The 24,056-nt window shown below is 65.8% G+C and overlaps 2 protein-coding genes across 2 annotated transcripts in view; both read right to left on the bottom strand.

Annotated features, from left to right (window-relative positions):
* Nucleotides 1–688: 688 nt before the first annotated feature.
* On the bottom strand, nucleotides 689–9,148 carry MTSS2 (MTSS I-BAR domain containing 2). The gene is made up of 14 exons (XM_084294428.1): nucleotides 9,025–9,148; nucleotides 6,696–6,757; nucleotides 6,525–6,598; nucleotides 5,790–5,874; nucleotides 5,569–5,660; nucleotides 5,403–5,477; nucleotides 3,992–4,149; nucleotides 3,785–3,892; nucleotides 3,606–3,703; nucleotides 3,207–3,420; nucleotides 2,776–2,850; nucleotides 2,481–2,657; nucleotides 2,226–2,391; nucleotides 689–1,654 (listed from the first exon to the last, which is right to left on the bottom strand). The coding sequence occupies exons 1-14, from the start codon at nucleotides 9,091–9,093 to the stop codon at nucleotides 870–872; spliced, it is 2,238 nt and encodes a 745-aa protein (XP_084150554.1). The 5' UTR covers nucleotides 9,094–9,148; the 3' UTR covers nucleotides 689–869.
* Nucleotides 9,149–11,431: 2,283 nt separating this feature from the next.
* Nucleotides 11,432–24,056, bottom strand: part of VAC14 (VAC14 component of PIKFYVE complex) — a 45,652-nt gene continuing 33,027 nt past the window's right edge. The window contains exons 15-19 of the mRNA XM_084294652.1: nucleotides 15,898–16,072; nucleotides 15,322–15,440; nucleotides 14,517–14,596; nucleotides 13,558–13,708; nucleotides 11,432–12,172 (exon numbers count right to left, since the gene is read on the bottom strand). Coding sequence (XP_084150778.1) covers nucleotides 12,010–12,172; nucleotides 13,558–13,708; nucleotides 14,517–14,596; nucleotides 15,322–15,440; nucleotides 15,898–16,072 — 688 coding nt within the window. The 3' untranslated portion in view covers nucleotides 11,432–12,009. The remainder of the gene's footprint in view (nucleotides 12,173–13,557; nucleotides 13,709–14,516; nucleotides 14,597–15,321; nucleotides 15,441–15,897; nucleotides 16,073–24,056) is intronic.

Below are 24,056 nucleotides of genomic sequence, written 5' to 3'. Positions count from 1 at the left end.
GGGGGGAAAGGGTGAAAGGGAGAGGAGGAGGAAGGGCAGGGGGAGGGAGGGAGAATTTGGGAGAGGAAGAGGAGGGAGCAGGGAGCAGAATGGGCTGAGGAAGGGGGAGATGGGGAGATGGAGACGGGTAGATTGGAAGGCAGATGGGGAGATGGAGAAGGAGGTGGGGAGGGAGATGGGAGAAGAGATGGGGAGGGAGATGGGGAGATGGGAAGGGAGATGGAGGAAGAGATGGGGAGATGGAGAAGGAGATGGAGGGGAGATGGGGAGATAGGGAGGAGGGGAGATGGAGAGAAATGGAGAGAGATGGAGAGATGGAGGGGGAGATGGGGAAGAAGATGGGGAGATGAAGGGGGAGATGGGGAGGAAGATGGAGAGATGGAGGGGGAGAGATGGAGGGGGAGAGGGGAAGATGGGAAGGGAGATGGATGGAGAGATGGGGAAAAAGATGGGGAGATGGAGAGATGGCAAGAAATGGGAGATGGAGAGGAAGATGGAGGGAGAGATGGGGAGAGAGATGGAGGGGGACATGGGGAGGGAGAAAGGGAGATGGAGGGCAACATGGGGAGATGGGGAGGGAGATGGGCGGGGAGATGGAGCAGGAACAGGAGAGCGCAAGACACGGGCGCGAGACGGGAGCGCACTACGGAATTAACGAAAGGAACCCAAAAACGTGAGGAAGGGAAGAAAAACGGGGCGGGGAAGGGACCAACGCAGGCGGTGACCAGCGTGGTGAGGACAGGGCTGGGGGAAGGGGAGAGGGCGCCGTGCCCTGCTGCGGCCGGGGGTCCCCGCGCCCCCCCTTGGGGCTCCCATCCCCACGCTCCCCGCCGTGTGCCGCCGCTGCCGCCGCGTCCCCGCGGGCACCATCACGATATCCGCGGGGCCGACCTGTCGTTGGTGACGGTCCTGCGCAGGCGCACGCCGCGCCGGATGGCCACCAGCATGTCTTCGGCCGGGGGGTCCATGGCGGGCGCGGGGGGCGGCGCGGGGGTCTCCTCCAGCGCGGTGGGGAAGGGGAACTGCCCCTCGCCCAGGGCGCGGGCACCGGCCACCAGCTCGCCGATCTTCTCCACCAGGCTGTGCCGGTTGGCGGCCAGCTGCCGGTCCTCCTCATCCTCCTCCTCATCCTCCTCCTCCTCGGCGGCGCCGGTGCCACGCGGCGCCGCGCCGGGGTAGACGGGGATCTCGGCCGCGCCGCCGCCGCCCCACGCCGTGTTGGGGAGGCTCAAGCGCTTGGGCGAGGCTTTGGCAAAATCCACGGGGCCGGGCGAGGCGTCCTCGGCGTAGAACACGCACTCCTCGCTGCCCACCCGCGTGGGGCCGGCGTAGGCGGGCGAGTCGGGCACCGTGGGGGTCTTGACGGGGACGATGGGCGGGCGGATGGGGATGGGGCCGGCGTTGGAGAGCGTGCGGCGCACCGAGGGCTTGGTGGAGGGCGTGCGGCGGATGGTGGCCACCCCCGGCGTGGTGCCGGCCGGCAGGCTGGTGCCGCTGGGCAGCCCGGCGGTGGAGGCGGGGCGCTTGGTCTGGATCATGCGCCGGTAGTTCTGGGCGATGTTGCTGTTGCGCGGGATGGTGGAGGACTTGTCGAAGTCGCTCTGGGGCTCGCACTCCACGTCGCCGTTCACCGAGTAGCAGTCGTAGTCGGAGCCTGCGGGGACCGAGCCGGGGTCACGGGCGGCCCCCGGGCACCTCCGTGTGCCGAGCCACCAACGCGACGCTTCGTGGCCGCACAACGCCACGGCCATCGTGGCACAACGGCCACCACCAGAGCTATCAGCTCTAACTTTGGTGGCCAACTTGGCCCCAAAAAACACCCAAAGGGCCAGGGTCCCCTTGCTTCGCGCTCCCACCATGTGCCGCGGCACCATGCGCACCGATGGGTGCGACCACCACCTCCATGCACCCTTCCCACCCCCAGCCCCAAATCCACCAGCTGCAACGAGGTGTCCCCCCTCCTCCCCACCCCGTGCTGGTGCAGGGCCAAAGGAATCGGGGCCAGGCTCGTGCCCTCTTGCGAAACAAGAGCGAAGCCTTGCAACGGGAGCGACGCAACCGGGTGGGACCTCGGTGCCCACGCGGGGTGGGGAAGGCTGCGCCTCCTGCTCCACCCTGCCGCCAGCCCAGCGCCTCTCATGCAACACCAGGGGTGCAAACCCAGCCTCGGTGCCCCCTCCCCAAAGCCCGGGGATGCTACAAGGCGCCCTCCACCCCACGGGTACCTTGGGAGGGGATGGTGTCCTCGGAGCAGGACGGGGTGGTGGTCTGCGTGCTGTAGCCGCTGGAGTACTGCAGCGAGTCCCGGCTGCTCTTCTGGTGCTCCAGGCTCAGCCCCCGTGTCAACACCATGGCCAGGTCGCTGGCGGCGGGGGACACCTCCTCGCCGTGCTGCGGGGGCGAGGCAGCTCCGTCAGCCCCACAAGGAGCCCCCAGAACCACCCCAAGAACCCAGCACCGCCGCGCTCACCCCCCGGTACCTTGGCGGCGATGGTGGCCGGCGACATTCGGGGTCTGGGGGCGTCCTCGGCGCCCATGCCCGGGTAGGCGCCGGTGGCTGAGCCCACCTCGGCCTCCCTCAGGTGCTCCACGCGGTCCTTGCGCCGCTGCAGGGTGCTGACGGCGGGCTGGTCGTAGGGGCTGGCCTTGGACCAATCCTGCAAGCACCGAGGCACGGGGTGGGCACGGGGCTTGGGCACCGCGGGATGGAGGGGAAGAAGAGGAGGAGGGCGATGAAGGCTTCACCCTGGGGGCCGTGGGGGACGGAGGACTCACTGAGGTGGGGGAGCTGCACTCGCTGACCGACTGGCACGTCTCCGAGGCCTCCGAGGACGCCGAGCTGGAGGACTTCTGCCATGCCCCGGGTCCAGGAGCAGCAGCGAGCGCAGGGGGGCAGAGAGCGCACCCGGTGAGCCAGTGCCGTGCCCACCGCACCCGCTCCCACCCCGTGAGGTCCAGAGGGCCCTGGGGCATCCTCGGTACCCAGGATAGGGAAATAATTTATCTGGGGACTGTACCAAGGGGCTCCCCAAAACCTTGGGGTGATTAGGACATGGGGAGGGGGCATGGGAGGGGTTTGTCCCGCAGCATCCCCCACGTTCACCTCCCAAGTGTGCACCAGGGGACTGCGCCCATTTTCCAGATGGGAAAACCGAGGCTGGGGAGCTCCATTTCCCTCTCTCCCCCTCCTCTGCCTCTCCCCGTACCTGGCTGGTGATGTCCGAGGGCATCGGGGAGGGCGGCTTGGAGTAGGCGGCCTCCTGCTGCGAGATGAAGCCGGAGTCGTGCGAGGAGACGCTGGAGAGCCGCGTGCCCGCGCTGGCCGGCTGGGCCAGGCTGCGGTAGCGGTAGGTGGAGGAGGGCGAGCACGTCTGAGCCCCCCCGGACCACGGGAGGCCACCCTTGGCACTGCTGACACTGCTGGGGGGGGCGCGCCGGGGGGCGAGGGGAGCGGGGAGGGCAGAGGAAGGAGAGGAGAGCTTGAGAACAAGGCTTGGCACGCGAGTCCCTTGGGGGTGGGGGTCCCGGGACCAGTCCCTCTGCGTTACTGGGCACCAGTTGGGGACCCCGTGGGCCACCACTGGTCTCCGGGGTGAAGGACGCACCTGCACATGCTGGATTTGCGGGAGCTGGAGCTGCTGGGCGAGGACGGGGGGGTCTGGTAGGACCAGCTGTAGTCGGAGCCCTTCAGGTCCTTGATCACCTGCGGCAAGGAGCGTGTTGGAGCCCCCCCAGGGCAGCGTTTCTCCCCCCATCCCACCCCGTGTCCCCCCCCCCCGCTGACCTGCTCGCTGGCGGGGGGCAGCTTGTGGGGCTCGGCGGTGAGCACGGCCAGGTCGTCGATGATGCCCTGCAGGTGGGTGATCTCCCCCAGCATGGTGAGCTCCCCGTTCTGTGCCGGGCCAGGGGAGGGGGCCATCAGCACCTGATGGTGGTGGCGGACCCCCAAAATAACCCCCCCCCCCCCCCCCCCCGCTCCCCAAAGGCTCACCACCACGGGCTGCAGGAAGGCGATGAAGGTGCAGAAGCGGCCCCGCTCCTCGATGAGCGCCCGGCGCACCGCCTGCTTCTCCGTCTCCTCCAGCAGCAGGTACATGTCGTTGACGTCCTGCAGCGCCGTGTCCAGCTGGGGCTGCAGGTCCCCCTTCCCTGCCGGGGGGACACCGGGGGGGGGACATCAGGCATGGCTGCGTCATGGGCTGGGGGCCCTGACCCGTCCCCTGGGGAGGGTGAGCCACCGAGGGGTGCGGATGGATGGGGATGTGGCCACCCAAATGGGGACACTGCTGGACGGATGGGGACATGGCCATCTGGATGGGGACATCGCCACCCAAATGGGGACGTGGCCATCCAAATGGGGACGTGGACACCCAAATGGGGACATCACCACCCAGATAGGGACGTGGTAACCCAAATGGGGACATGGCCATCCAAATGGGGACATCACTGGCTGGATGGGGACATCACCATCCAAAGGGGGACATCGCTGTCCAAAGGGGGACATTGCTGGCCGGGTGGGGACATGGCCATCTGGATGGGGACATGGCCACCCAAATGGGGACAAGGCCACCCCAATGGGGACATCACTGGCTGGATGGGGACATCACCACCCAAAGGGGGACACGGCCATCCAAATGGGGACATTGCTGGCTGAATGGGGACAAGGCCACCCCAATGGGGACATGGCCGTCCGGATGGGGACATGGCTGCCCAAATGGGGACACTGTCATCCAAAGGGGGACATCGCCATCTGGGTAGGGACATGGCCATCCAAACGGGAATGTGGCCACCCAAATGTGGACATGGCCGGCTGGATGGGGACACGGCCATCCGTATGGGGACATCGCCACCCAAATGGGGACATGGCCATCCATATGGGGACATCGTCATCTGGATGGGGACATGGCCATCCGAAGGGGGTCATCACTGTCCAGATGGGGACATCACCACCCAAATGGGGACATCACTGGCTGGATGGGGACATCGCCATCCCCACGGATGGTGGTGATGGGGGGGGGCGGTGAGCAGGGCAGAGCGCGGATGGACAGACAGACGGACAGACAGACAGACAGACGGACAGACAGACAAAGCCCCAGCAAAAGGGAAGAGCCGGGGGGTGTGGGGGGGGAAGCAGGGATGGGGGGGGGGACACGGGGGTGACATCTTTAGGGGGGGTGTCCTTGGCTTTCGCCCAAGGGGGGGGAGGACACAGATAAGGAAGAGCAGAGGTGGGTCGGGGGGGGGGGGGGGGCAGCGGTTCACTTACCCAGCAGCTCTGTGGGGAGGACGCGGAGGGGAGGAGGAGAGGGAAGGAGACAGAGAGAGAGAGAGAGAGAGAGAGCTGTGAAACGCCGGCCGGCCCCCCCCCGTGCCCCCCCACCCCGCTGCGACCCCCCCGCTACCTTTGCGAGCCTTCTTCTGCAGCTTGAGCGTGTCCGAGGACTTCTTCTTGATCTCGTGGCGGGCCCGCTTGTACTCTGCGGGCACAGGGGTGGGGTGGGACCGAGCATCCCCCCCCCACACACCCCAAAAAGCAGCCCCCCCACCCTTAAAAACAACCCCACACACCTTTGGCGTGGTCCTTGTCCAGCTGGTTGGCAGCTTTCTTCCAGTCCTCGATCCTGTCCTGCAGGGGGGTGATCAGGCTCTCCATCAGGGCGCTGCAGAGGGGGCGCGAAAGGAGAAAAGGAGAGGTGGGAACGGGGCCGAGACCACCCCCCTGTGGGGTCTGGGGGGGGGGGAAAAAAAATCCCCGGGGGGGGTTCCCGGCTCGCCACCGGGGCACCTACTTGGTGAACTGCCGGAGCTTGGCCTCGATGCTGCGGTGCCGCATGCACATGCGGGTGAGCGCGGAGCCGATGTCCCGCGTGGCCCCTGGGGATGGGGGGGGCAGAGAGGGGCTCACTGAGAGCCGGGGGCGACCAGCGGGGTCTGGGGGCTCCCCCCCCGCCCATTGATAGCCCCCGAGGGGCTCCGTGAGCGGCACATTTTGGGGGCTTTGCCAAGGGGCCGCCCCCGTTTGGCAGGCAGAGCGACGTTCACTCTGAAGCCTAATGATGGCCACGGGGGGGCAGCGCCGGCTGAAATCCCTGCCAGTGGGCCAGGCAGCGGGGTGCTGCCTCCACACACCCCAAAAAAAAACCGGGTGAAGCCTCTGAAACCAGCTCTGGTCCCGCAGTGGGGCCGTGGGGGCACCCCACAGCCCCCTCCTCCCCATCCGCCCCCGGCCACCTCCACCCGGGCGCCTGCAGCACCCCCCGAGCCCCTCGGCGCCCTAATCCCACTGCTGGGGGCTGGGAGACAAATCTGATTGTGGCTCAAGCCTTCCTCCTCCTCCTCCTCCTCCTCCTCCTCCTCCTCCTCCTCGCCAGCAGCTCCAGATGGCCGGGGTGCCGCCGGCACCATCTGCTTGGCAGCCCAGCGGCGCCTGCGCGGGGGCAGCCCCAGCCCGGGGGGGGGGACACACACAGCGCCGTGACCCCCCCCTGCCAGCAAACCCTCCCCGTGTCCCCCCCAGGTCCTACCTCGGGTGTTGGTGGCCATGTCGGCCACTTTCTGGAAGGCATCCAGGAAGGCGACCGCGGCCAGCACCGTGGTCCTGGGGGGGGGACAGGGACACCGGTGTCACCCTGTGGGTGGGGTGGGGACGGATCTGGCACCACCCCAACCCCGGCACCCCCCTGCTGAGCGCTCACCTGAGCTGGGAGTGCAGCTTGGTGGCCTTGGAGTTGAAGTCCTCCCAGATGGGGTAGGAGCTCTGCAAGGGGGGAGGCGGCCGTCAGACCCTGCACCTCGGGCACAGCCCCCCCACAGCCTCCCCCTGGGGGGTGCGGGCAGCTCGGGGACGGGCTGGTGGCCAGTACAGGCTGAGCGCTCGCCCCGTCCTCCACCACCCTTTCCCCCCTGCCCTCCACACCCTAAAATTTCCCCCTTCCAGCCTCGGCCTTCGGAGACCTCATCGCAGGGCCGGGAGGTGAGGCTCAAAGGGACAGGGACAGGGCGCAGGGGCCGGGGGGGCCATCCCGGTGCCATCCCAGTAAAACCAGTCCCAGCGCGAGGCCGTCCCAGTGCCGGGGGGTGTCTTGAGGTCAGTCCCAGCGAGGCCGATCCCGGTGCGAGGCCATCGTGGAGCCACCATCGCGGTGAGGCCGGTCCCGGTGCCGTTAATCCCGGTGCCACCTCGGCGAGGCAAGTCCTGGTGCCAACCCAGTGTCACCGTCCCAGTGCCGTGTGTCCCAGCAAAGTCATCCCGGCGAGGCCATCCCGGCGAGGCTGTCACGGCGAGGCCATCCGATGGCAGTTCCAAGCCTTGTGAAGTCCCTGGAGGTGGCCGTCGGTGCCCTGGTGGCACTTCTGCCCCGTTTGGGGACAGGGCTTGTGCGGAGCGGGGACAGCGCCGGGTTTGGAGCCCTCAGGAGCCTCCCTTTCCTCGCAGGTCCGTCCAGCACGGTCGCAGGGTGCCCCTTGGTGCGTGACATCCATCGGGCCACAGCCACGTCCCCGGGCCACCTCCGTGCCCCGGCCACCCAGGACGGAGCCGTGGGGCTGGTGTCACCGTCCCCATCCCTCTGGGGCACCGGGCGGGAGGAGGACGCGGATGAGGCCAGCAGGGACAAGGACAACGGGGACAAGGACATGCCAAGGTCACCTGGGGACGCTGTGCACAACGGGGGAGCCCCCACGGACAAACCCACCGGCACCGAGACCACCACGGGGCTGCGCTGCCCTCCTGCCTCGAGCCACCAAAGGGGGGGACAAAAAGCCACCGGCGAGCCCCCAAAGCCACCCAAACCAGGTCCCTCCGCCCCGGTGTCACCGCCGCAGGTCCCCGCCGTGCCGGGCACATCACTGCGCTCCACGCTGGCACTGATTCTGTCCCCTGGTCCCGCCGGTGCCCCGGGACACCCACGTGGTGACACCGGCACCGGTGGGGACGCTGCGCCCGGGGGGCCTCCGGTGCGCAGCAGGAGCGCAGCCGAAGCTGCAGCAGGGTTTTTTTTCGGTTTTCTGCCCTTTTTTTGGTTATTTTTTTTTTAGCCTCCAGCCAATATCATGGAAACGGAGCCAGCCTGGCCCGCCGGTGCCCAGCAGCAGGGTGAGGGGCTCCTGCCCCCTCCCCAGCGCTGTCCCCATGGGGTTGAGTCCCCACTGCCACCGGCACCGGGATGGTGGCTCGGGGCCACCGAGGGAACGGGGAAACTGAGGCAGGGGCTGCCCAGGAGGGGGGTGAAAGACATCGGGGTGGTGAAGAGGGGGGAGCCCCAAACCCAGCCCCAAGCTTTTGGGGCACGGGAATTTCGGAGGCCGTGGCCAGCTCGGCCTCCCCGTCCTCCCCCGGCACCGCAGCCCCCGGGGGCTTTGGGGTCACCCCGCCACCCGTCCCCGTGCGCCATGGGGATTTTCTCACTGGGGGGCTTCCCCCCCAAAAAATCCCCCGTTCCCAGCCCCGTGGGGACACGGTTGGCCCCCGAAGGGGTTAACCTCCTCCTCGGCGAGGCTTTTATTTTTTTATCCCCCCTCCCCTGCCTTGGCAATGACAGCATTGTCTGGCCGGGGCTGCAGCAGGGAGCGGGAGGAAGAGGAGGAGGAGGAGGAAGGAGGCAGCTCTCTGCCCCCCGGAGTGCCCAGGGGCAGCAGCCCCAGCGCTGGGGCCGGGCAGCGAGAAATTCCGTCCCCCCCCTCAAAAAAAAAAAAAAAATTAAAAAAATCCCCATTTTGTTTAAATCGAGCCAAAAAAAAATCTAATAATAAAAATAGAGAAATAAAGCTTTTTTTTTTTTTTTTTTTTTTTTTTTTTGGTGGGGGGGCACCCAGCCTTGCTCCCGGGGGAGGGGGAAACCCAGGCACACAAAGGTGTCCCCCCCCCCCAAATCGGTGCCAAGCAGGGGGGGGACCCGGAGGGGGTCCGGGGTGGGGGATCAGAGGGAGGGGGGGGGGCTCCGGTGGCAACCCCGGGGTGGAGCGGGGACCCCCCCGGTGGGGATAAGGGGCTCGGGGGGGGGATGGGGTGGGGGGGGGCCCTACCTTCATGTCGTTAATGATGGCTTGGAAGAGCCCCCCGAGGGCTCCGCACTCCTTCTCCGCCGTCTCCATCGCGGCGGGCGCTGCGGCTGCCCGGGGCGGGGGGCGCCGCCGGGGGGGGGCGCGGGGGGGGCCAGGCTCGGGATTGGGATCGGGATGAGGCCAAAAAGGTTTTTTTTTTTTTTTTTTTTTTTGGGGGGGGGGGGCTTAAAAAAGGGGGGGGGCTGCGACGGCGGCGGGGCCGGGCCGGGGCTGGCGGCGGGGGGGCGCGCAGGGCATCGCCCCCCCCCCCCGGGCTGTGCGGGGGCCCGGCAGCCCCCCTTGGAGGCGGTGGAGGAACGGGGACAGGGAATGGGATCGGGAATGGGACCGGCACCGGGAATGGGACCGGGAATGGGGCCGGGGAGCGGAGCGCGGAGCCCCCGGGGCGGCGGCGGGGAGCGGGGCGGAGCGGGGCGGGCTCCGGAGCGGCACATGCGCCGCCCGCCCCCCCCTCCTCGGGGGAGGGTTATGGGGGGGTTTATGGGGTTTTTGGGGTTGGAGGGGGTTGGGGGGAGGAGAGGGGATCCTCGGGGATGCGTGGGGTTAAAGGGGTGGGGGGCGAGGTCAGCGCTGGGGGGTGGGGGGGGGATATGTGGGACCCCCCCCCCCACCGGGGGTGGCGTCTCCAAGGGGTGGGGGAGGCTCTGGGGGTGTGGGGGGTGGGGGGGGAAAGGGGTTTGGGGGGGTGTTGGGGATTGGGGGGTGAGCGGTGGTTTTGGGAAAAGGGGGAGCCAAGGGATGCTCGGGGCTGGGGGGGCTCCCCGAGGGTCTGCCCCACCCGGGGGTCCCACGCCTGGGTGCGCCGCAGGGATCCCCGGGGGGCTCCGTGGCTGGTTTTAGGGTCTTGAGGTTGGAAAGTGTGGGAAACCCGCAGGGAGACCCTGCCCCGGGGGTCTGGGGGGGGGGTGACAGCACCAAGCTGCACCCCGAGGGGTGCTGGGGGGGCTGAGCCTGGTTTGGGACCACCGGCAGGGCACAGAGGGGGCTGCTGCCCCTATATCCCCTATCCAGCCATGAAAACAGCCCCAATTTCCTGGTGGCTGTGTCCCGGTGTCACCACGCTGCTCGGGCCACCACTGGTCACCAACCACCCATAAGGACCAGCTCAGAGCCTCATGCTCCATTTGGGATTTCTACCCCAAACCCCGACCCCACTGGGTCCGGCAGTGGTAGGGAACAGGCAGCGGGGCCCCCAATGTCCCCTCTGTGCCCCAAGAGGTGGCCGGGGGGCTTGGGGAGGCACGGCTGGCCCGTCCTGCGGGGCTGGCTGTTAAAATTAACCCGCCACCAGCGGGTTTGGGAAGCCCTTTCCCGGGAATGCCAGGAATGTCTTGATCCCGTCCAAAGCAGCCTCGGTGCGGGGCTGCCGGGGAGGGGGGGGGGGGGGAACCCGCTGCCAGAGCCCAGCTCTGCTGTAAACAGGCCGGGGGCCATAAAAACCCTCCACGTTCCTCCAGCCCCCTCCCCGGGATCAGGTGAGGGCCCGAAACGCACCGGGATGGGGTCAGGGGCGCAGCCATGCCCCAAAAAACGCAGCCCCCCCCCCTAAACCCCGGTGCGCGGCGGCCCCTCGGCGCTGCTGGCCGGGGCGCAGCGGCTGCTCGGGGCCAGGAAAATGCCTGTCACCGCGCTGCGGTTTCATGACCACGGCCTGGAAGAATTTCGGCTGCTTTTTCCCCTTCTCGGGGAGAGGAGCAGGAGGAAAAGCCCCGATGTGCCTGCCAGGGAGGGGAGCAGCCCCGGGGCCAGCGTGGCAGGGCCAGAGCGGGGTCCTCTGGGCTAGCAAGAGCCAGGGTTGGGAGGTTTGGGGCTCCTCTTTGGGATGGATGTGTACGGGGAGTCTAGGATGCAAATGGGGAGCCCCAGGTGTGGATGGGGAGCCCCAGATGTGGATAGGGAGCCTCTGATTTGTATGGGGAACCCCAAATCCAGATGGGGAGCCTCAGATGTGGATGGAGAACCCCAGATGTGAATGGAGAGCTCCAGATGTGGATGGGGAACCCCAGTTGCAGATGGGAAACCCCAGATCCGGATGGGGAGCCCTGGATGCAGAGCCCCAGATGGGGATGGGGAAACCTGGATGTGGATGCGGAGTCCCCGTATGTGGACGGGGAACCCCAGATGTGGATGAGAAACCCCATATGTGGATGAAGAACCCCAGACGTGGATGGGGAAACCTGGATGTGAATGGAGAGCCCCACATGGTGAACCCTGTGTGCAGATGGGGAACCCCAGATGCAGATGGAGAACCCCATATGGGGATGGAGAGCCCCAGATACGGACAGAGACCCCCAAATGTGGATACGGGGAGCCCCAGCAGCAGGCACACCGCAGCGGCCGTGCCAGGAAGGTCAGGACAGGGCTGCTCTGCGTTGCTCTCTTTATTTCGTCGCGGGGAGCTCGCGATAGGAAGGAGGAAGGGATGCGGGGGGCACAGAGCGAGGGGGGCTCTGCCGCACCCGCGCCCGGCGCGGGGTTAAGGCTGCGCTGCCGGCCGTGCCCGGGGCTGGGGGGCTGCGGGGGTCCCGGGGCCGTGGCAGCCTGCGGGTGGGTGCCCGTGCTCGTTTTCCCGGCGGGGAGGACCCCGTTTGCTCCCTCCTTCCCTGCCCCGTGCGTTTCCTCCCCTCCGGTCCCTCTGGCAGGAGGCCGTGCTCTCAGCTGACGGTCACGGGGAAGGCATTAGCGAAGCGGAGGGGAGTTTGCTCGCCCTGCTGCAGGAGAAAGAAATCAGCGCCTTCCCCGCGGCCTCTCCTCCTCCCGGCCACGCCGGGCACGGCCTGGGGGTCCCACCGCATGTAGGCGGCACGGAAGGGGGAAAATCCAGCCCCGCGCCCATCTCCCTCTGCCCTGAAAACCACCGGGTGCTGGGGACCCGCTGTCCCCGTGCCCTTTTTCCCTTAGCCCCAAGCGCTGCAACCGTGCCCACGGGCGGCCGCGCGGGGCTGCTCAGAGGACGCCGCGCCGCTCCAGCTGCTCCGCGCGCCCGGCTCGCTGGTGCCGAGCCTCCAGGTGCTTGTGCTGCACCTTGTCGAAGTGCTGCAGCAGCTCCGTGTAGTCGATGTTGGAGGCCGCCGACCTCTTGGAGCCCGCGCTCGCCCTGCTGCCGTCCCTGCGGGGAGGAAGGAGAGGGTGAGGGCAGGGCACGCCGCGACGCGCGCCCCGGTGCCGAGCCGAGGGGCTGGCACCTTGCCGAGCCCCGCCGAGTCCTCGTGCCCTCCTGCGGAGGCTGGGAGAGGCCAGGACACAAGGGAGGCCACCAGGCACGTCTGGTGCCCAAGGTGGAGGTCCCGGCCTCGCCAAGGCAGTGCCTCAGTTTCCCTGCCTGGCTTTAGGAAAGCCCAAATAAATATCTGCGTGCGGGGACGGCCGCGGGGTGGGACCAGGCCCCCTCGTGCCCGGCACGCCGCCGCCTCCCCATCGTGGCACGGCTTCCCCGGGGAGGGGCAGCCCGGGCTCGCGGTTATGAAAGCAGCCTCCGGTGTTTGAAGGAATGTAGGTCAGCGTTAATCAGATGCTCAGGCTGTCTGACAGCTCCGATCGCTCCGAAAACCCGGCTGCCACGGCCGAGGGAAGAGAGAGAGGGGGGAAAAGAAAAAAAAAAAAAAAAAAAAAAAAAAAAGAGCCCCCCCTTCCCTGCCCCTCCAATTAAAATCGGGGCTGCGGGCTCCAGCTCCAGCTCGGTGGCGCACGGCGGATGAAAGCCAGCCCAGGGGATGAGTTAAAAGCGAAGGAGTGGAGCCGGTGGGGGTCTGGCTCAGAAAACGGCGCATCTCGGGAGCATTTCTCTCCTTTTTTTCTTTTTTTTTTTTTTTTTTTTTTTCCGGGGTTTTGCAAAGGAAGGCAGAGCTTTCACCGTGCGCCATCGCCGGCGAGCGGCCGGCCCCGCTCGTTAGCCGGGGCTTGATGAGTAAAATCCCCCCCCAGCAGCGGCCGGCCACGGCAAAAGGAGCCGGGCGGGAGGCTGCAGCCCCTGGGGAGGGCTCGGGGCTGTCCCTAGTGCATGTCACCGCGGAGGGGACACAAAAGTGGCTGCCAAAAAGCCCCCGGTGAGGATGGCCACCCCCGCTGGCGAGGTGTCACCGTCCTTTTGGGTGCCTGGATGGACAGACGGACGGCCAGCAGCACGGCCGTGGTGGGGACGCTTTCCCAGGCGCCGCCGGGAGCTGCCTTCCCTCTCCGTCAAAACCTCCTCCATGGCTCTGCTGGTTTCCATAGCGACCCCACAAGTGAAATTTTCCATCCCGGATGCCAAATGCCTGCGGATGAGGCGCAGCCCTCCCAGGGTTACCAAATATAGACAAAAAAACCCCGAGCCAGAGCTCCCGGCCACGGGGCAAGGAGCAGCCGCGGCCACCGAGGAGCCGCGGGGCAGGGGCAGAGCGGGGTCCTGGCACGGGGCGTCCCCATCCCCATCCCATCCCCATCCCAACCCCAATCCCATCCCCATCCTGTCCCCATCCCAATCCCATCCCTGTCCCCATCCCTGGCACCTACGCGCTCTGCATGAGCTCGGGGTTGGGCACGCACTGCAGCCGGTGGGAGAGGAGCTGGAAGGCGCTGCTCTGGGGCAGCAGCATCAGCAGGCCGTACAGCGCCTTGATCAAGTAGGGGTTGTTCTTCACGTCCAGCAGCTGCAGGCGGAGATCTGCAAGCAGAGAGGAAGAGGATGGAGAGGCAGGAGGGGAGGAAGGAGCTTTACTTCCAGCCCCGACACCCCCAGGTTCCTCCCGACCCCGTAGAAGCCCCCGGCATCGCACCGTGCCTGCTGCGCTTCCCCGTGTGCCCCCCGTGTGTTGGCAGCCTCCAGCAGGGCTCGTTTGAGCCCGAGGAGCCCCCCTGTCTGCTCTGAACCTCTGCCCCTAAATATTCCTCAGCCCTGGGCCCGTGCAGTGCCATCCCAGAGCCCTTAGTGGGAGTTTTCCTGATGCCCAGCTGCTCCTCGGGGTGGTGTCCCCGGGGGAGAAGCAACCCAGGGGCAGCCAAATGCTGGTGGGAGAAAACCCCAGAGGGAGAAAACCCCAGTGGGAAAAACCTCCAGTGGGACAAAACCTCATCAGGAGAACACCCCATGGGTGCAGCACCCAGCGGTGGGGCGCAGCAGGGGGTCAGGCTTTGCCCTCTGACCCCCGCGGGGGCAGGAGCAGCCCGTTTTGTAGGGCTGATCCCGCCGGGCACGGGGCTGCGCATGGCCCCGGACCCCTCCCCGTCCTTCCTTCCTTCCTCCCCCAGGCTTTTGTTGTGTGCCACGGCCTCTCGCTCCGTTAACCCACATACGGGGGCCGGCTGCCTCCCCGGCGGGCAGCGCGAGCGGCGGGCTGGCAGCACCAGGCCCGATAACTTCTGCTCTATTTATTCGGGCAGCCACGAAGGAGCGGGGAGGGGACGCGCCCGGGCTGCCGGCCCTGCTTCCCACCCCCCTTGAGCAAACTCCAAAAGATGGTCCTGAGCCTCACAGGTGAATATGGGGCACTCGATGAGCTGCACCAGCTTGTCCACCTCGGTGAGGAAGTCCACGGTGACCTCCAGGTCCCCGCTGGGCACGGCGGTTAAGGATGCGCCTTGGGAAGGAGAGGGCACGGTGGCAGCAATGGGGGGACCCCAAATATTTGTGGCTTGTGGCCCTGCTGCGAGTTCAGTGGTGGATCCTAATCTCTGGATGTGTTTGAGAGCTGCGTGGTGCCACGGGACATGGCTCGGGGTGGGACTGGGGTGGCTGCACAGGGAAATATCCCTTGTGCTGCGGGCAGAGGGTGAGCTCACCACGGTGCCACGGGGCCCACAGGCTGCTGGCTCTGCCGGGACACGTCCCAGGCCCTGAGCACCAAAATCTCGGCTCCATGGCTGCCTCAGAGGGGCCTTGACAAGGGCAGGGCATTGGCGTGTCCTCACCCTGCACCAGGCAGAGGTGGGAGCCTCGGGGAGATGGAGCTGAGGCTGCCCAGGGGCATCGCTGCCTCCCCGGGACGCGATGTGCTTGGAGTCTGCCTCGGATGGGTGGAGGATGGGGGTTCCAAGGTAACATTTTGGGGTGGAAAAAGAGAAGGAAAGAAATTATCCCCTCTGCTCGTGTTGCTGGACACGGGGCTGGGAGGCCAAAGCCTTCATCCCCCCGGGAGGAAGGAGCCTCCCCTCCTGGGTGGCTGAATCGTGCGCCGTCCTCTTACATCACCAAAAATAAAAGGGAGAGTGGCTGGGAGGCACCCAGCAAGCACTGCCCCGACCTGTCTGCGCCCCGGCAGAGCCCCCCCCGAAGGATACAACTTCTGGATGAGGTCGTAGGCGTGCTTGTAGTTCTGGGTGAGGAAGCAGAGGGACACGGTTGTCACCGGGTTGTGGCACCAGGACCGGTACAGGCAGCAGAACAGGTTGCGGCTCTCCTGGGGAGAGAAGACGACGGGGGGGTTAGGAAAGGAGGCCACCAAAACACAGGGGGACACCTCCCCACCCCCCAGCCCACCCGGTGCTGACACTGCCCTGGTCTTTGGGGTGCCCCCGTGGCCACCACCACTGCTGGCAGCTGCCCCGGGAGCGGCTTTGCTGCGGGAACAGCTGCGGGACCAGCGGGGCCCCGCGGGGTGCTCGCCCCCATCACCTGTCTCCTGGGGAGGTGGCAGCTGCCATGGGGCTCGGGGGGCCCGAGGAGGGCACGTGGGGCTCGTGATCAGCTTACACAGGGGGATCGGGGGCCCCTTCACGTGCTGGGGGAGAAAAGGGAAACCTGGGGGTGTCCTGGAGGTCCCCGGACTGCACGGGATGTGTGACCCGTGCTCTGCCTCTAAGCATTCGACCCCTGCCTCAGTTTGCCCGACGTGAAACGGAGCCAGGTGCCCGTACCGGCGTCCTCAGGTCCTTCAGCTGGTTCCTCAGCTGGAAGAGCTCAGAGGAGGTGAGCAGGATGGTGTTCAGGGTGTGCACCATGGTGGAGGCGAACTTGAGGTCCTCTTCCCGCAGCAGGATGTCGGCCATGGAGTGGAAGATGTTTTCTGCGTTCAGAAGTAGACAGAGCTGCCTGTGCGCCGCGCGGAAAACACAAACCAACAGGGGACGGGTGGTTAATGAGCGTGGGACCCCGGCCCGAGCCCACGCACCGCATCCCTCCCGCACGGAGCTCCACGGGTGGCAAACGGGGACACCGGGAGCTGCCACGGGACCACCCGCTGCTGGTCCAAGCAGCAGCGAACCTGGGCATCCCCACGGGGTCAAACATCTCAGAGCCGAAACCCCAAAACCAGATTTTCTCCCGCCTTTGTTGGGATTTGGGGCTTTCCCGTTTTGCTCCGAGCTCCTGCGCCCCCAAGCTGAGGACCCCTGGACCCCTGCCTGCTGCTCCGGGTGCCCTGCACCTCTCGGGGTCCTGTGGGACGGGGTGGTGGCACCACAATCCCCGATTTGGGGGAGCAGGGCAGGGGGTTGATGGCACCTGAAGCCAACAAGTGGCTCCAGCCTCCCTGCAGCCCCCGCGGGCAGAGGCCAGGGGCTCGTGGCACCCCGGGGAGCCAGGACACAAAGAGCCCCTGCGGATGCTTCCAAAGAGGCCGATAAAGCTGTCCTAGGGGGGTGGAAAATGGGTTTTCTGGCCCCAAAGAGGGGCGTGGAGGAAGAAAGCTGTCTTCCTCGCGGCTCGGCGGAGCGGCTCGGAGCCCCGCGCACCCGGACAAAGCGGTGCTCTGTGAGGGCTTTACATAACCCAACCCGGCCCTCGGGCAGTGCCAAATCAGCTCATTTACCCACTGAGCCCCCTTCTTCTTACATAACCAGTGCCCCTCAGGCACGAGATCGCCAGAGGAGGGAGAGCATCGGGAGAGGGAAGGGCTGGGGGGGAAGGAAAAGGGGAAGGGGAGCACCCCGAGGAGATGGGGACGTGCTCTCGGTGTCCTCCTGGCAGCCAGTGGGGGCTTCCAGAGCCTCCCTGGTGGGGAAAAAAGGGGGCAGCCACCGCCTGCAGTGCTCTGGGTGCCCTCCCCGTGCACAGCCTCTTCCAGAGATGCTTCCCACGTGCCTGTGTGGGATGTGTGTGCCCAGGGAGAACCCCTTTCCTGGCTGTTTTAACCCAATTTCCCTTCCCCAGGGCGTCCTAAAGGAGTGGGCTGCGATCAGAGGCTCCCAAACGGGGCACATCCAAGCTCGTGCCCCATGGTGACACCGGTTCCTGCCCCGGTGACAACTGGTGGCATCGCCACCGCTGCCCCCCGGGCTCTGTCCCCACTCCCAGGCTCGGAGCAGCGACGCCGTGCCAAAACGCGCCCCGGGGAGCGCAAAGCCCTGGGGGACGCAGCGATTCGGGGACCTCCACAGCTGCCCTCGCCCGCCCACGGGCTGCAGAGGAGGCGGATTGAGGCAAACCCGCCAGGGCCGGCCCCCACCGCCCCCGTCCCGTCCGAAATCAGGCATGGCTTTCCATAAATAGCTGCCCCGACATCCCTCTGGCTGCCGCCGCGCTCCCAGCCAGCGCCCAGCGCGGAGAGCTTTCTAATTTCAGGCCTGGTTTTGATTAGCGAGGAAGGGCTGGGTTGGGTTGGGACTTTTTTTTTTTGTCCTTTTTTTTTTTTTTTTTTTTTTTTGTTTTCTTGCTCCTTTCGGTGGCACTGGGAAATTGGGAACGGGTCAGCGTGGAAGGAGCAGCGGGGCACGGCGCGCCCCTCGCCCTGCACGGGCAGGATTTCGCTGGGAGATGGGAGCGGAAAGTTTGGGGTGCCCGTCTGTGGGGTGCAGCTGGGACCCTTTGTGGGAAGAAGGGCCGAAACCCAAAGCTGGAGGAGGAAAAAAGCTTTGTAGGAGGAAAAAGCCTGGCCCAGACCAGGTAACCTCTGCCCTTGCTCTCCCAGCACCGATGGAGAGGCCGTACATGGATGTCCCCCCCTGCCACGCTGTGCCACCGTCCCCTGCACACCAGGAGAGCTGTGGTGGTGCAGAGCCACTGTGCCAGGGGGCAGCAGCTTTTTGGGGACCCCAAAGCCACCAGAGATGGCTTTGGCAGCGCTCACCCAACAAAATCCATGGGGTCCCCTCCCCGGTGTGCAGTGGGATTCCCAGGGGGGACCGCGGCGAGCCACCAGCTCCTCGCCCCCTGCCCCAAATTGTCCCCCAGGGGCTGGGGACATTTCTGGCAGCACTGGGTGGTGGTGGGGGACAAGTGGCCGTCCCCGCAGCTGCCGTGACAGCTGAGGCTGACTGCCAGTGCTGGGGGAGTGGGGGTGACACGGGAGAGCCCCGCGGAGCCGCTCCCCTGGGCGCGAGGGGAAGGCGAGCCGGCCGGCGGGGAGGGTGGGGACAGGGGGACACGAGGGGACAACTTTCCACCCCCAGCAGGGTGCCAAGGTCACCGGGAGCCCTTTGGCTTTTTTGGGGCCAGCCCATCACCTCCGGCCCTGCTGGTACAAGGCCGCGAGGAGGGCAGTGCCCCTGGGTGCTTCCTCCCCACCCTCCTCTTCCTCTCCCCTCCCTGCTCCTCCCCAGGCTTCTTGCCGCCCTTCCTCCCCGCAGCAGCCTGGCACCGAGCACGGCTCAGCCCTGTCCTTGTCCCCGTCCTCCCCCGAGGAGAAGCAGCGTCCCCGGCAGCTGGGACCCTTTAGGAATTCGCAGAGGAATTAGGAATTTAGGAATTAGGACGGGGAAGGGAGAGGGAGGAGAGAGCGGGGACGCCGCGAGGCTGCTGCCATTCCCCCTCCAGGGTGGGGAAGGAAAGCAGGAAAGCAGAAAGCAGCGCCCTGGAAGTTTGAGGGCAGCGGGGCTCCGTCTGCGGGCAGGTCTGGGGGTTCCCTGCCTCCACCTCCTCCCTGCTGGGCACCGACTTCCAACCAGAGGAATTTTGGGGTTGGTAAAGCCTCAACTTCTTCTCCAGGCTCCTGCCCCACCGCCTGCCCTGCTGGGGTCGGGATGTGCCACAGAGCCCCATCGGCACCGCATGAGGTCCCTTCCTCCCGCGGTGCCATCTCCACCAAAGGCAAAACTCCAGCCCCAGCTCCTCCTGACGGTTATTATCGACCCCCCCGTGGCAAATTTGGCCCAGCCCTCTCCCTGCAGCCGGGGAAAAGACGCCCGGGCTCTGCTCGAGCAGCCAGGGCCAGCCCCCGAGCTGCTTCTGCTCCCGGGGGAGATGCGCAGCGTGTTTCACCGCAAACAAGGATCCCTCCCACGGCCGGCTGCTCGGCAGGGAAACAACAGCCGAGCCTGCCACGGTGCCAGCACGGCGCTGAGCCCTCTCCTCCCTGGCTGAATGGCAACGGGTCCCCAGGGATGGCTGTGACAGTCCCGATCCCTTGGGACACGTGGGCTGGGTGCGCTCGGAGCATCGGGAAAGGAACGGCTCCGAGGTGCTGCTCCGGGATGGCAGAGCGCCTGGGAAGCCCCCGAGGGCTTTTGGCCTGGGAGAGGCAGGGAACGGCAGGTCCCAACCGAGGCCAAGGCAAGCATCGGCCTGAACGCCCTCGCAGCAGGATTTTGGCACAGGGCAGCCCAAAACACACCTCGGCGTTCTCCGGCACGCCAGTGCCCTTTGGAGAGGTCACCTGCAGCCTGCAGAGCGCGCCCCCATGCCTCCAGGTGAAATCAGACACAGCCACAGCTCCGAGAGGGGCAGAGAGGCTGCACCGAGCAGGGGGGCTGCTGCTGCTTCAGCCATGGGGGCACAACCTGCAGAGCTCACAGGGCTCAGCCAGAAAACCAGCAGCTCCCCTGCCCCGAGCCCTCCAGGAAAGCAAAACCCCACAACACCCGAGGCTCCCCTTCTCCAACTCGTGAAGCTGCTGAGTTCTGGGGGCAAGATCTGGCTGCAGGACCTCAAACCTCACGTTTGTAGGAAAATGGTGAGAGCTGAGCTACGGGGAAGGCTGAAAGGCTCAACCTAGAGGTGCCCAACGCATTGCTCGACCAGCGGGCACAGGAAGATCAGCTTCCAAGCCTTGATGACACCAGAGCCACTGAGATGAGGGTGGCAAGCACTGTGCTGTGCTGTGGGGAGCCGTGCAGCCCCGGGCTCATGGCACCTCGAGCCCTGGGCGAGGAGGAGCTGCAGAAGCACCGCAGCTTGTGCCCGGCAGGGCTGAAACTCTGGCTCCGTCCAGACGTGCCCACAGGAGCAGAAACCTGGCTGCCAGCCACCTCCTGGGCCAGGAGGAGTGACGCACGGCCCCGCACCTGCCCCAGCCCGGGGGCACAAACACCGGCCCCGCTCTCGCCAGGCGGCGACGCTTTTAGGATTTCGTGTCCTCCAAAGGATGGAGAGGAAAAGAAAACCCCACAGGTTTCCAAGGGGAGGAAGCGCAGGGGCTGGGGAGCTGCGTAACGCGACAGCAGCGCTCCGAAGATCCTTCCTCTGAGACGCATCCCCCCCTTCCAGCCTGACAGCTGTGGCCTAATTTTCAGGAAAACTGACAGGCGCCTTATTTCTACCCCTATAATTTCTTTCCGCTGCCAATAAAATAGGTTAAAGGAGCGGGTGCGGAGCCGCGGCGAGAGGAGCTGGGAGAGGCTGACCCCGTTTGGGGCGTGCAGGGCTGGCAGGGGCGGGAGCCTCCCCATCGCTGCTGGGGGGAATAAAAATGCTCCTGCTCCTTCTGTGGGAAGGTGAGCGAGCAGCACAGTGCTGGCACAGAGGCAACACGGCCCATGTGTGTCCCCAAGGGAATGAGGGATGTTTTTTAGGGAGCTCCATCCCTGGAGGACGAGCGACCTTCATCCCTGCCCCAGGCACAAGCCCTCAGCTCCCTCGCCTCGTACCCAAGCTCCGGACTGCTCCGACTTCTCCCCTGCTCTGGCTGAGCATCGGGAGGTTTTGAGCAGCCCAGCCCCAGCCCCGTCCTGCCCCAAAGCACCAGCCCTGATGTGGCAGCTCCCTCCCGGGGGCGGGCATCGCTGCTCCTGCGCTGTGAGCAGCACCCAGCCCTTGTGCAGAGTCATCCATCGCCTGCCTGCTGGCCCCGCTGCCCTCCCGAGCACTCACGCGAGCTGCAAGAGAGCAGAAAATAGCAGCAAAACCGCAGGGACCGGGAGGCTCGGACGCAATTTGCAACCTTTCCCCCTCCTGCTTGGCTGCAAGAGGGCTCGGCTAAAAGCTCCTCGTGCGTGCGAGCCGCCCGGCTGCCGCCTTGCTCCTCTGGATGCTTTCCGTGGGCACAACGGGTGCTGGGAGCAGGGATTCCTCGCGGGGGGACCGCCAGCCCCACGCCTGAGATGTGCTCTCTCCCTCCGACGGGGCAGGCTGGGAACTGCCTGAATCCTCCTTTCTCTGCCTGCTCCAACACTGCGGGAATTTCCCTGCGCCCTGCGTGGCTCCTTGGGGTCTCACGGTCACTCCCACAGCCAGAAGAGGGGGAAGCGTTTCCTCCCGGCCCATCCCTTTACTCGGGAAGCTCGTGAGGGGAGCCCCCACCGTCCCCAAAACGAGATATCTGCAAGAACCCCCCCCCTGCTCGCTGGGTTCAAGGCAGGAGCTCTGAAAACTCCATCCACGTTCGCGCCAGGAGTTACAGCAACCTCACCGCTGGGTGGGTGCTGGTGGCACCTGGGTGCTCCCCGTCCCTGGAGCATCCACACCAGCACCTGGTGGATAACCCCGCTGGCTGCGAGGGCAGGACGCGGCCCTTCCTGCTCCAGGCACTTCGCCCTCTCTCCTCCAAAGCCCCCAGACCCTCGGGATGGGAGCAGTCGGATGCTCGGGTGCCTTGTGCGTGCCATCGGGCCCCTCCGGCACAGGGCGATGTGCTGCAGGGTGCTGCACTGCAGCCAGGAACAGAAAACCTTGAGGGGATGCAAACCTCAGCCCTGCCTGGGGGTTTTTAACCAAGCACGCCCTAGGGATAATCCTGGGCAGGATCCCCTGTAGGACAGAGGGGAAAAATGCCAGTACTCTGCTCCTCCCAGCCTCCAGTCGTGGCTTTTGCTCCGTAAAATAAATTTTGCTCTTTATAAAGCGAGGTGTCCCATCTGTGAAGCAAAGGAAAGGAGGAAACACAACCAGACAATCCCTCTGCAGCCCAGCGGGGTGGGTTCCCAGCTGATGGCCAAAAAAACCTCAGGCTGGCCACCCCGTGTGCGTGGCTCCCCCTTCTCGGTGCAGCCACCGGGCAAGGAAAATGGGGCAGAAAACCTGGGAGCTGCTTGCGGGATCAAACAAAACCCTGCTTCGGGGAAATCCTGCTGCGGGGAAACCTGCATCTGCTGCGAGCTCCCCGCTCACCCAGCCCTCCTCCTCTCGCCTTTCCGGAGCTCGTGCTTCGCCCCTGCTGGGATCCCGGGGAAAGCACCGGGATGGAGACCACGTAACTCCCCCGGGACCTGCCCTGGGAAGGAACTCGGCTGCTTTCTGAGGATTTTCTCCCCCCCCGGTGCACACTTCCCCTTCCTCCTCCCCACACTCTCGCTGACCTTAATGAGTCCCAGCCCACGCCAGCGCCGCGGCTCGCACGTGTTTTCCATTTTTCTGCAGGAAAACGCACCGGGGCCTCGCAACAGCTCTGATGGACACGGGTCCCAGGGCAGATTGCTGGGTAGGGTGCTTAAAACCCGTGTCCTGAGCCCACCGGGATGCTCCGGAGGAGGAGCTGGTCCTCAGGAGGATGCCCCAGCCCCCTGTACCCCAGCAGGCACAAGCAGACCTTGATTCCAGCACCTGAGAGCCCCAGGTCCAAGCTCTCACCCTGCTGAAGGGCATTTTTGCCCCCCAGCCTCCAGCACGTGCCCCAGGGGGATGCAGAGGGTGTCAGAGAGCTGGAGCCGAGCGCTCCCCGTGGCCCTCACCAGCAGCCTGGGAAGCGAGCGAGGCTCCGGGCATGCTAATGGCCCTTACGTAAAGGGGGCAAAGCTGACCCACATACGGGGCTGAAGGGCTGGACCCAAACCTTTGGCACCTGGGGACCTTCCTGGTGGGACGGGGACGACCCCGAGCTCTGCCCCCACCCCATCCGGGGGCCGCTCTCCGAGCCCTGGGCTGGGGAGCGCCGCCCTCGGTTTGGAAAACAGGAGGAAAAAAAAAAAAACAAAACTAAAACGCTTTCTCCGGTTATTCCTTTCTGCGAGGCAACAGGGAGGGGGGGAAAGTGCACAGCTCGTTACAGCAAAAGGGCAGGCGGCCAGGGAGCATCCTGGCAGGCAGAGCCGCGTGTTTTCGCAGGCTCGCTGCCTCCCGACACAGAAGCTCCCCTTGTAGCCATCACAGCTGTTTGGATTTTACCCGAGTTCATATCACAGCTTATCAAAGGGGCTGCGTTTCTTTTTTTTTTTTTTTTTTTCCCTTCTCCCCTGCACTTCGCTGAACGGTTCACGTGAAAACAAACCCGGGTCTTGTTCCGCAGGAGGGTGGGGAGAGGAAGAAGAAGGACGAGAAGGACGAGAAGGACGCGCGCCCCTCGCCGAGCTGCTTTTGGTGGGGGCACGGGGATGGGCCAGCCCTGGGAGCCTCCAGAACATGGGCACACTGAGGGGGGCTTCTCAGCAAGCATCAAAACCTTTGGGCACCCAAATAGGGCCACAAAGGAGCAGGGGGGTGGCCAGGACAGGGACAAGAGGAGGGCTTTGAAACCCTGGCTGTGGTTTCGGCATCCCCTGCTCCACAGGGGATCCCCAGCATCTCCCTTCTCTGAACCCACAGTGCTGGTGAAAATCCATAACCCAGTGAGCCCCAGGGCCCCCATCCCACTCCGTCTGTCCCCATCCAGACAGCACAGCCCTGGGAAAGCCAGAGGGAGCAGCAAGCAGCTTGGGGTGCTGCTCCCCCCCGTGCCAAGGGCACTGAATGTCCACACTGTGCTGGAGGCACCATCACTGCTCTCCCTCTGCTGCCCCTCGCGGGTCCCTGTCTCGGTTCACAGGCTCAGCTCACTTTGTTTTCCCTTGTCGGGGAGAGCAGGGTGCTGCCCAGCCAGATTTTCTTCACTGCCACGTGCCAAACAGGGCAGCTATCTGCTCCCCAGCCAGGCCAGGAGCTCTTGGCACCAAAGCGAGAGGTAACGCCGAAGGGAAGTGCACGGGGCTGATGCTCCTGCCTCCAAAAACCA

The sequence above is a fragment of the Netta rufina genome (assembly GCF_964035555.1).
Source record: "Netta rufina genome assembly, chromosome: 13".
NCBI lineage: Eukaryota > Metazoa > Chordata > Aves > Anseriformes > Anatidae > Netta > Netta rufina.
This window is presented reverse-complemented; position numbering and strand designations above follow the sequence as displayed.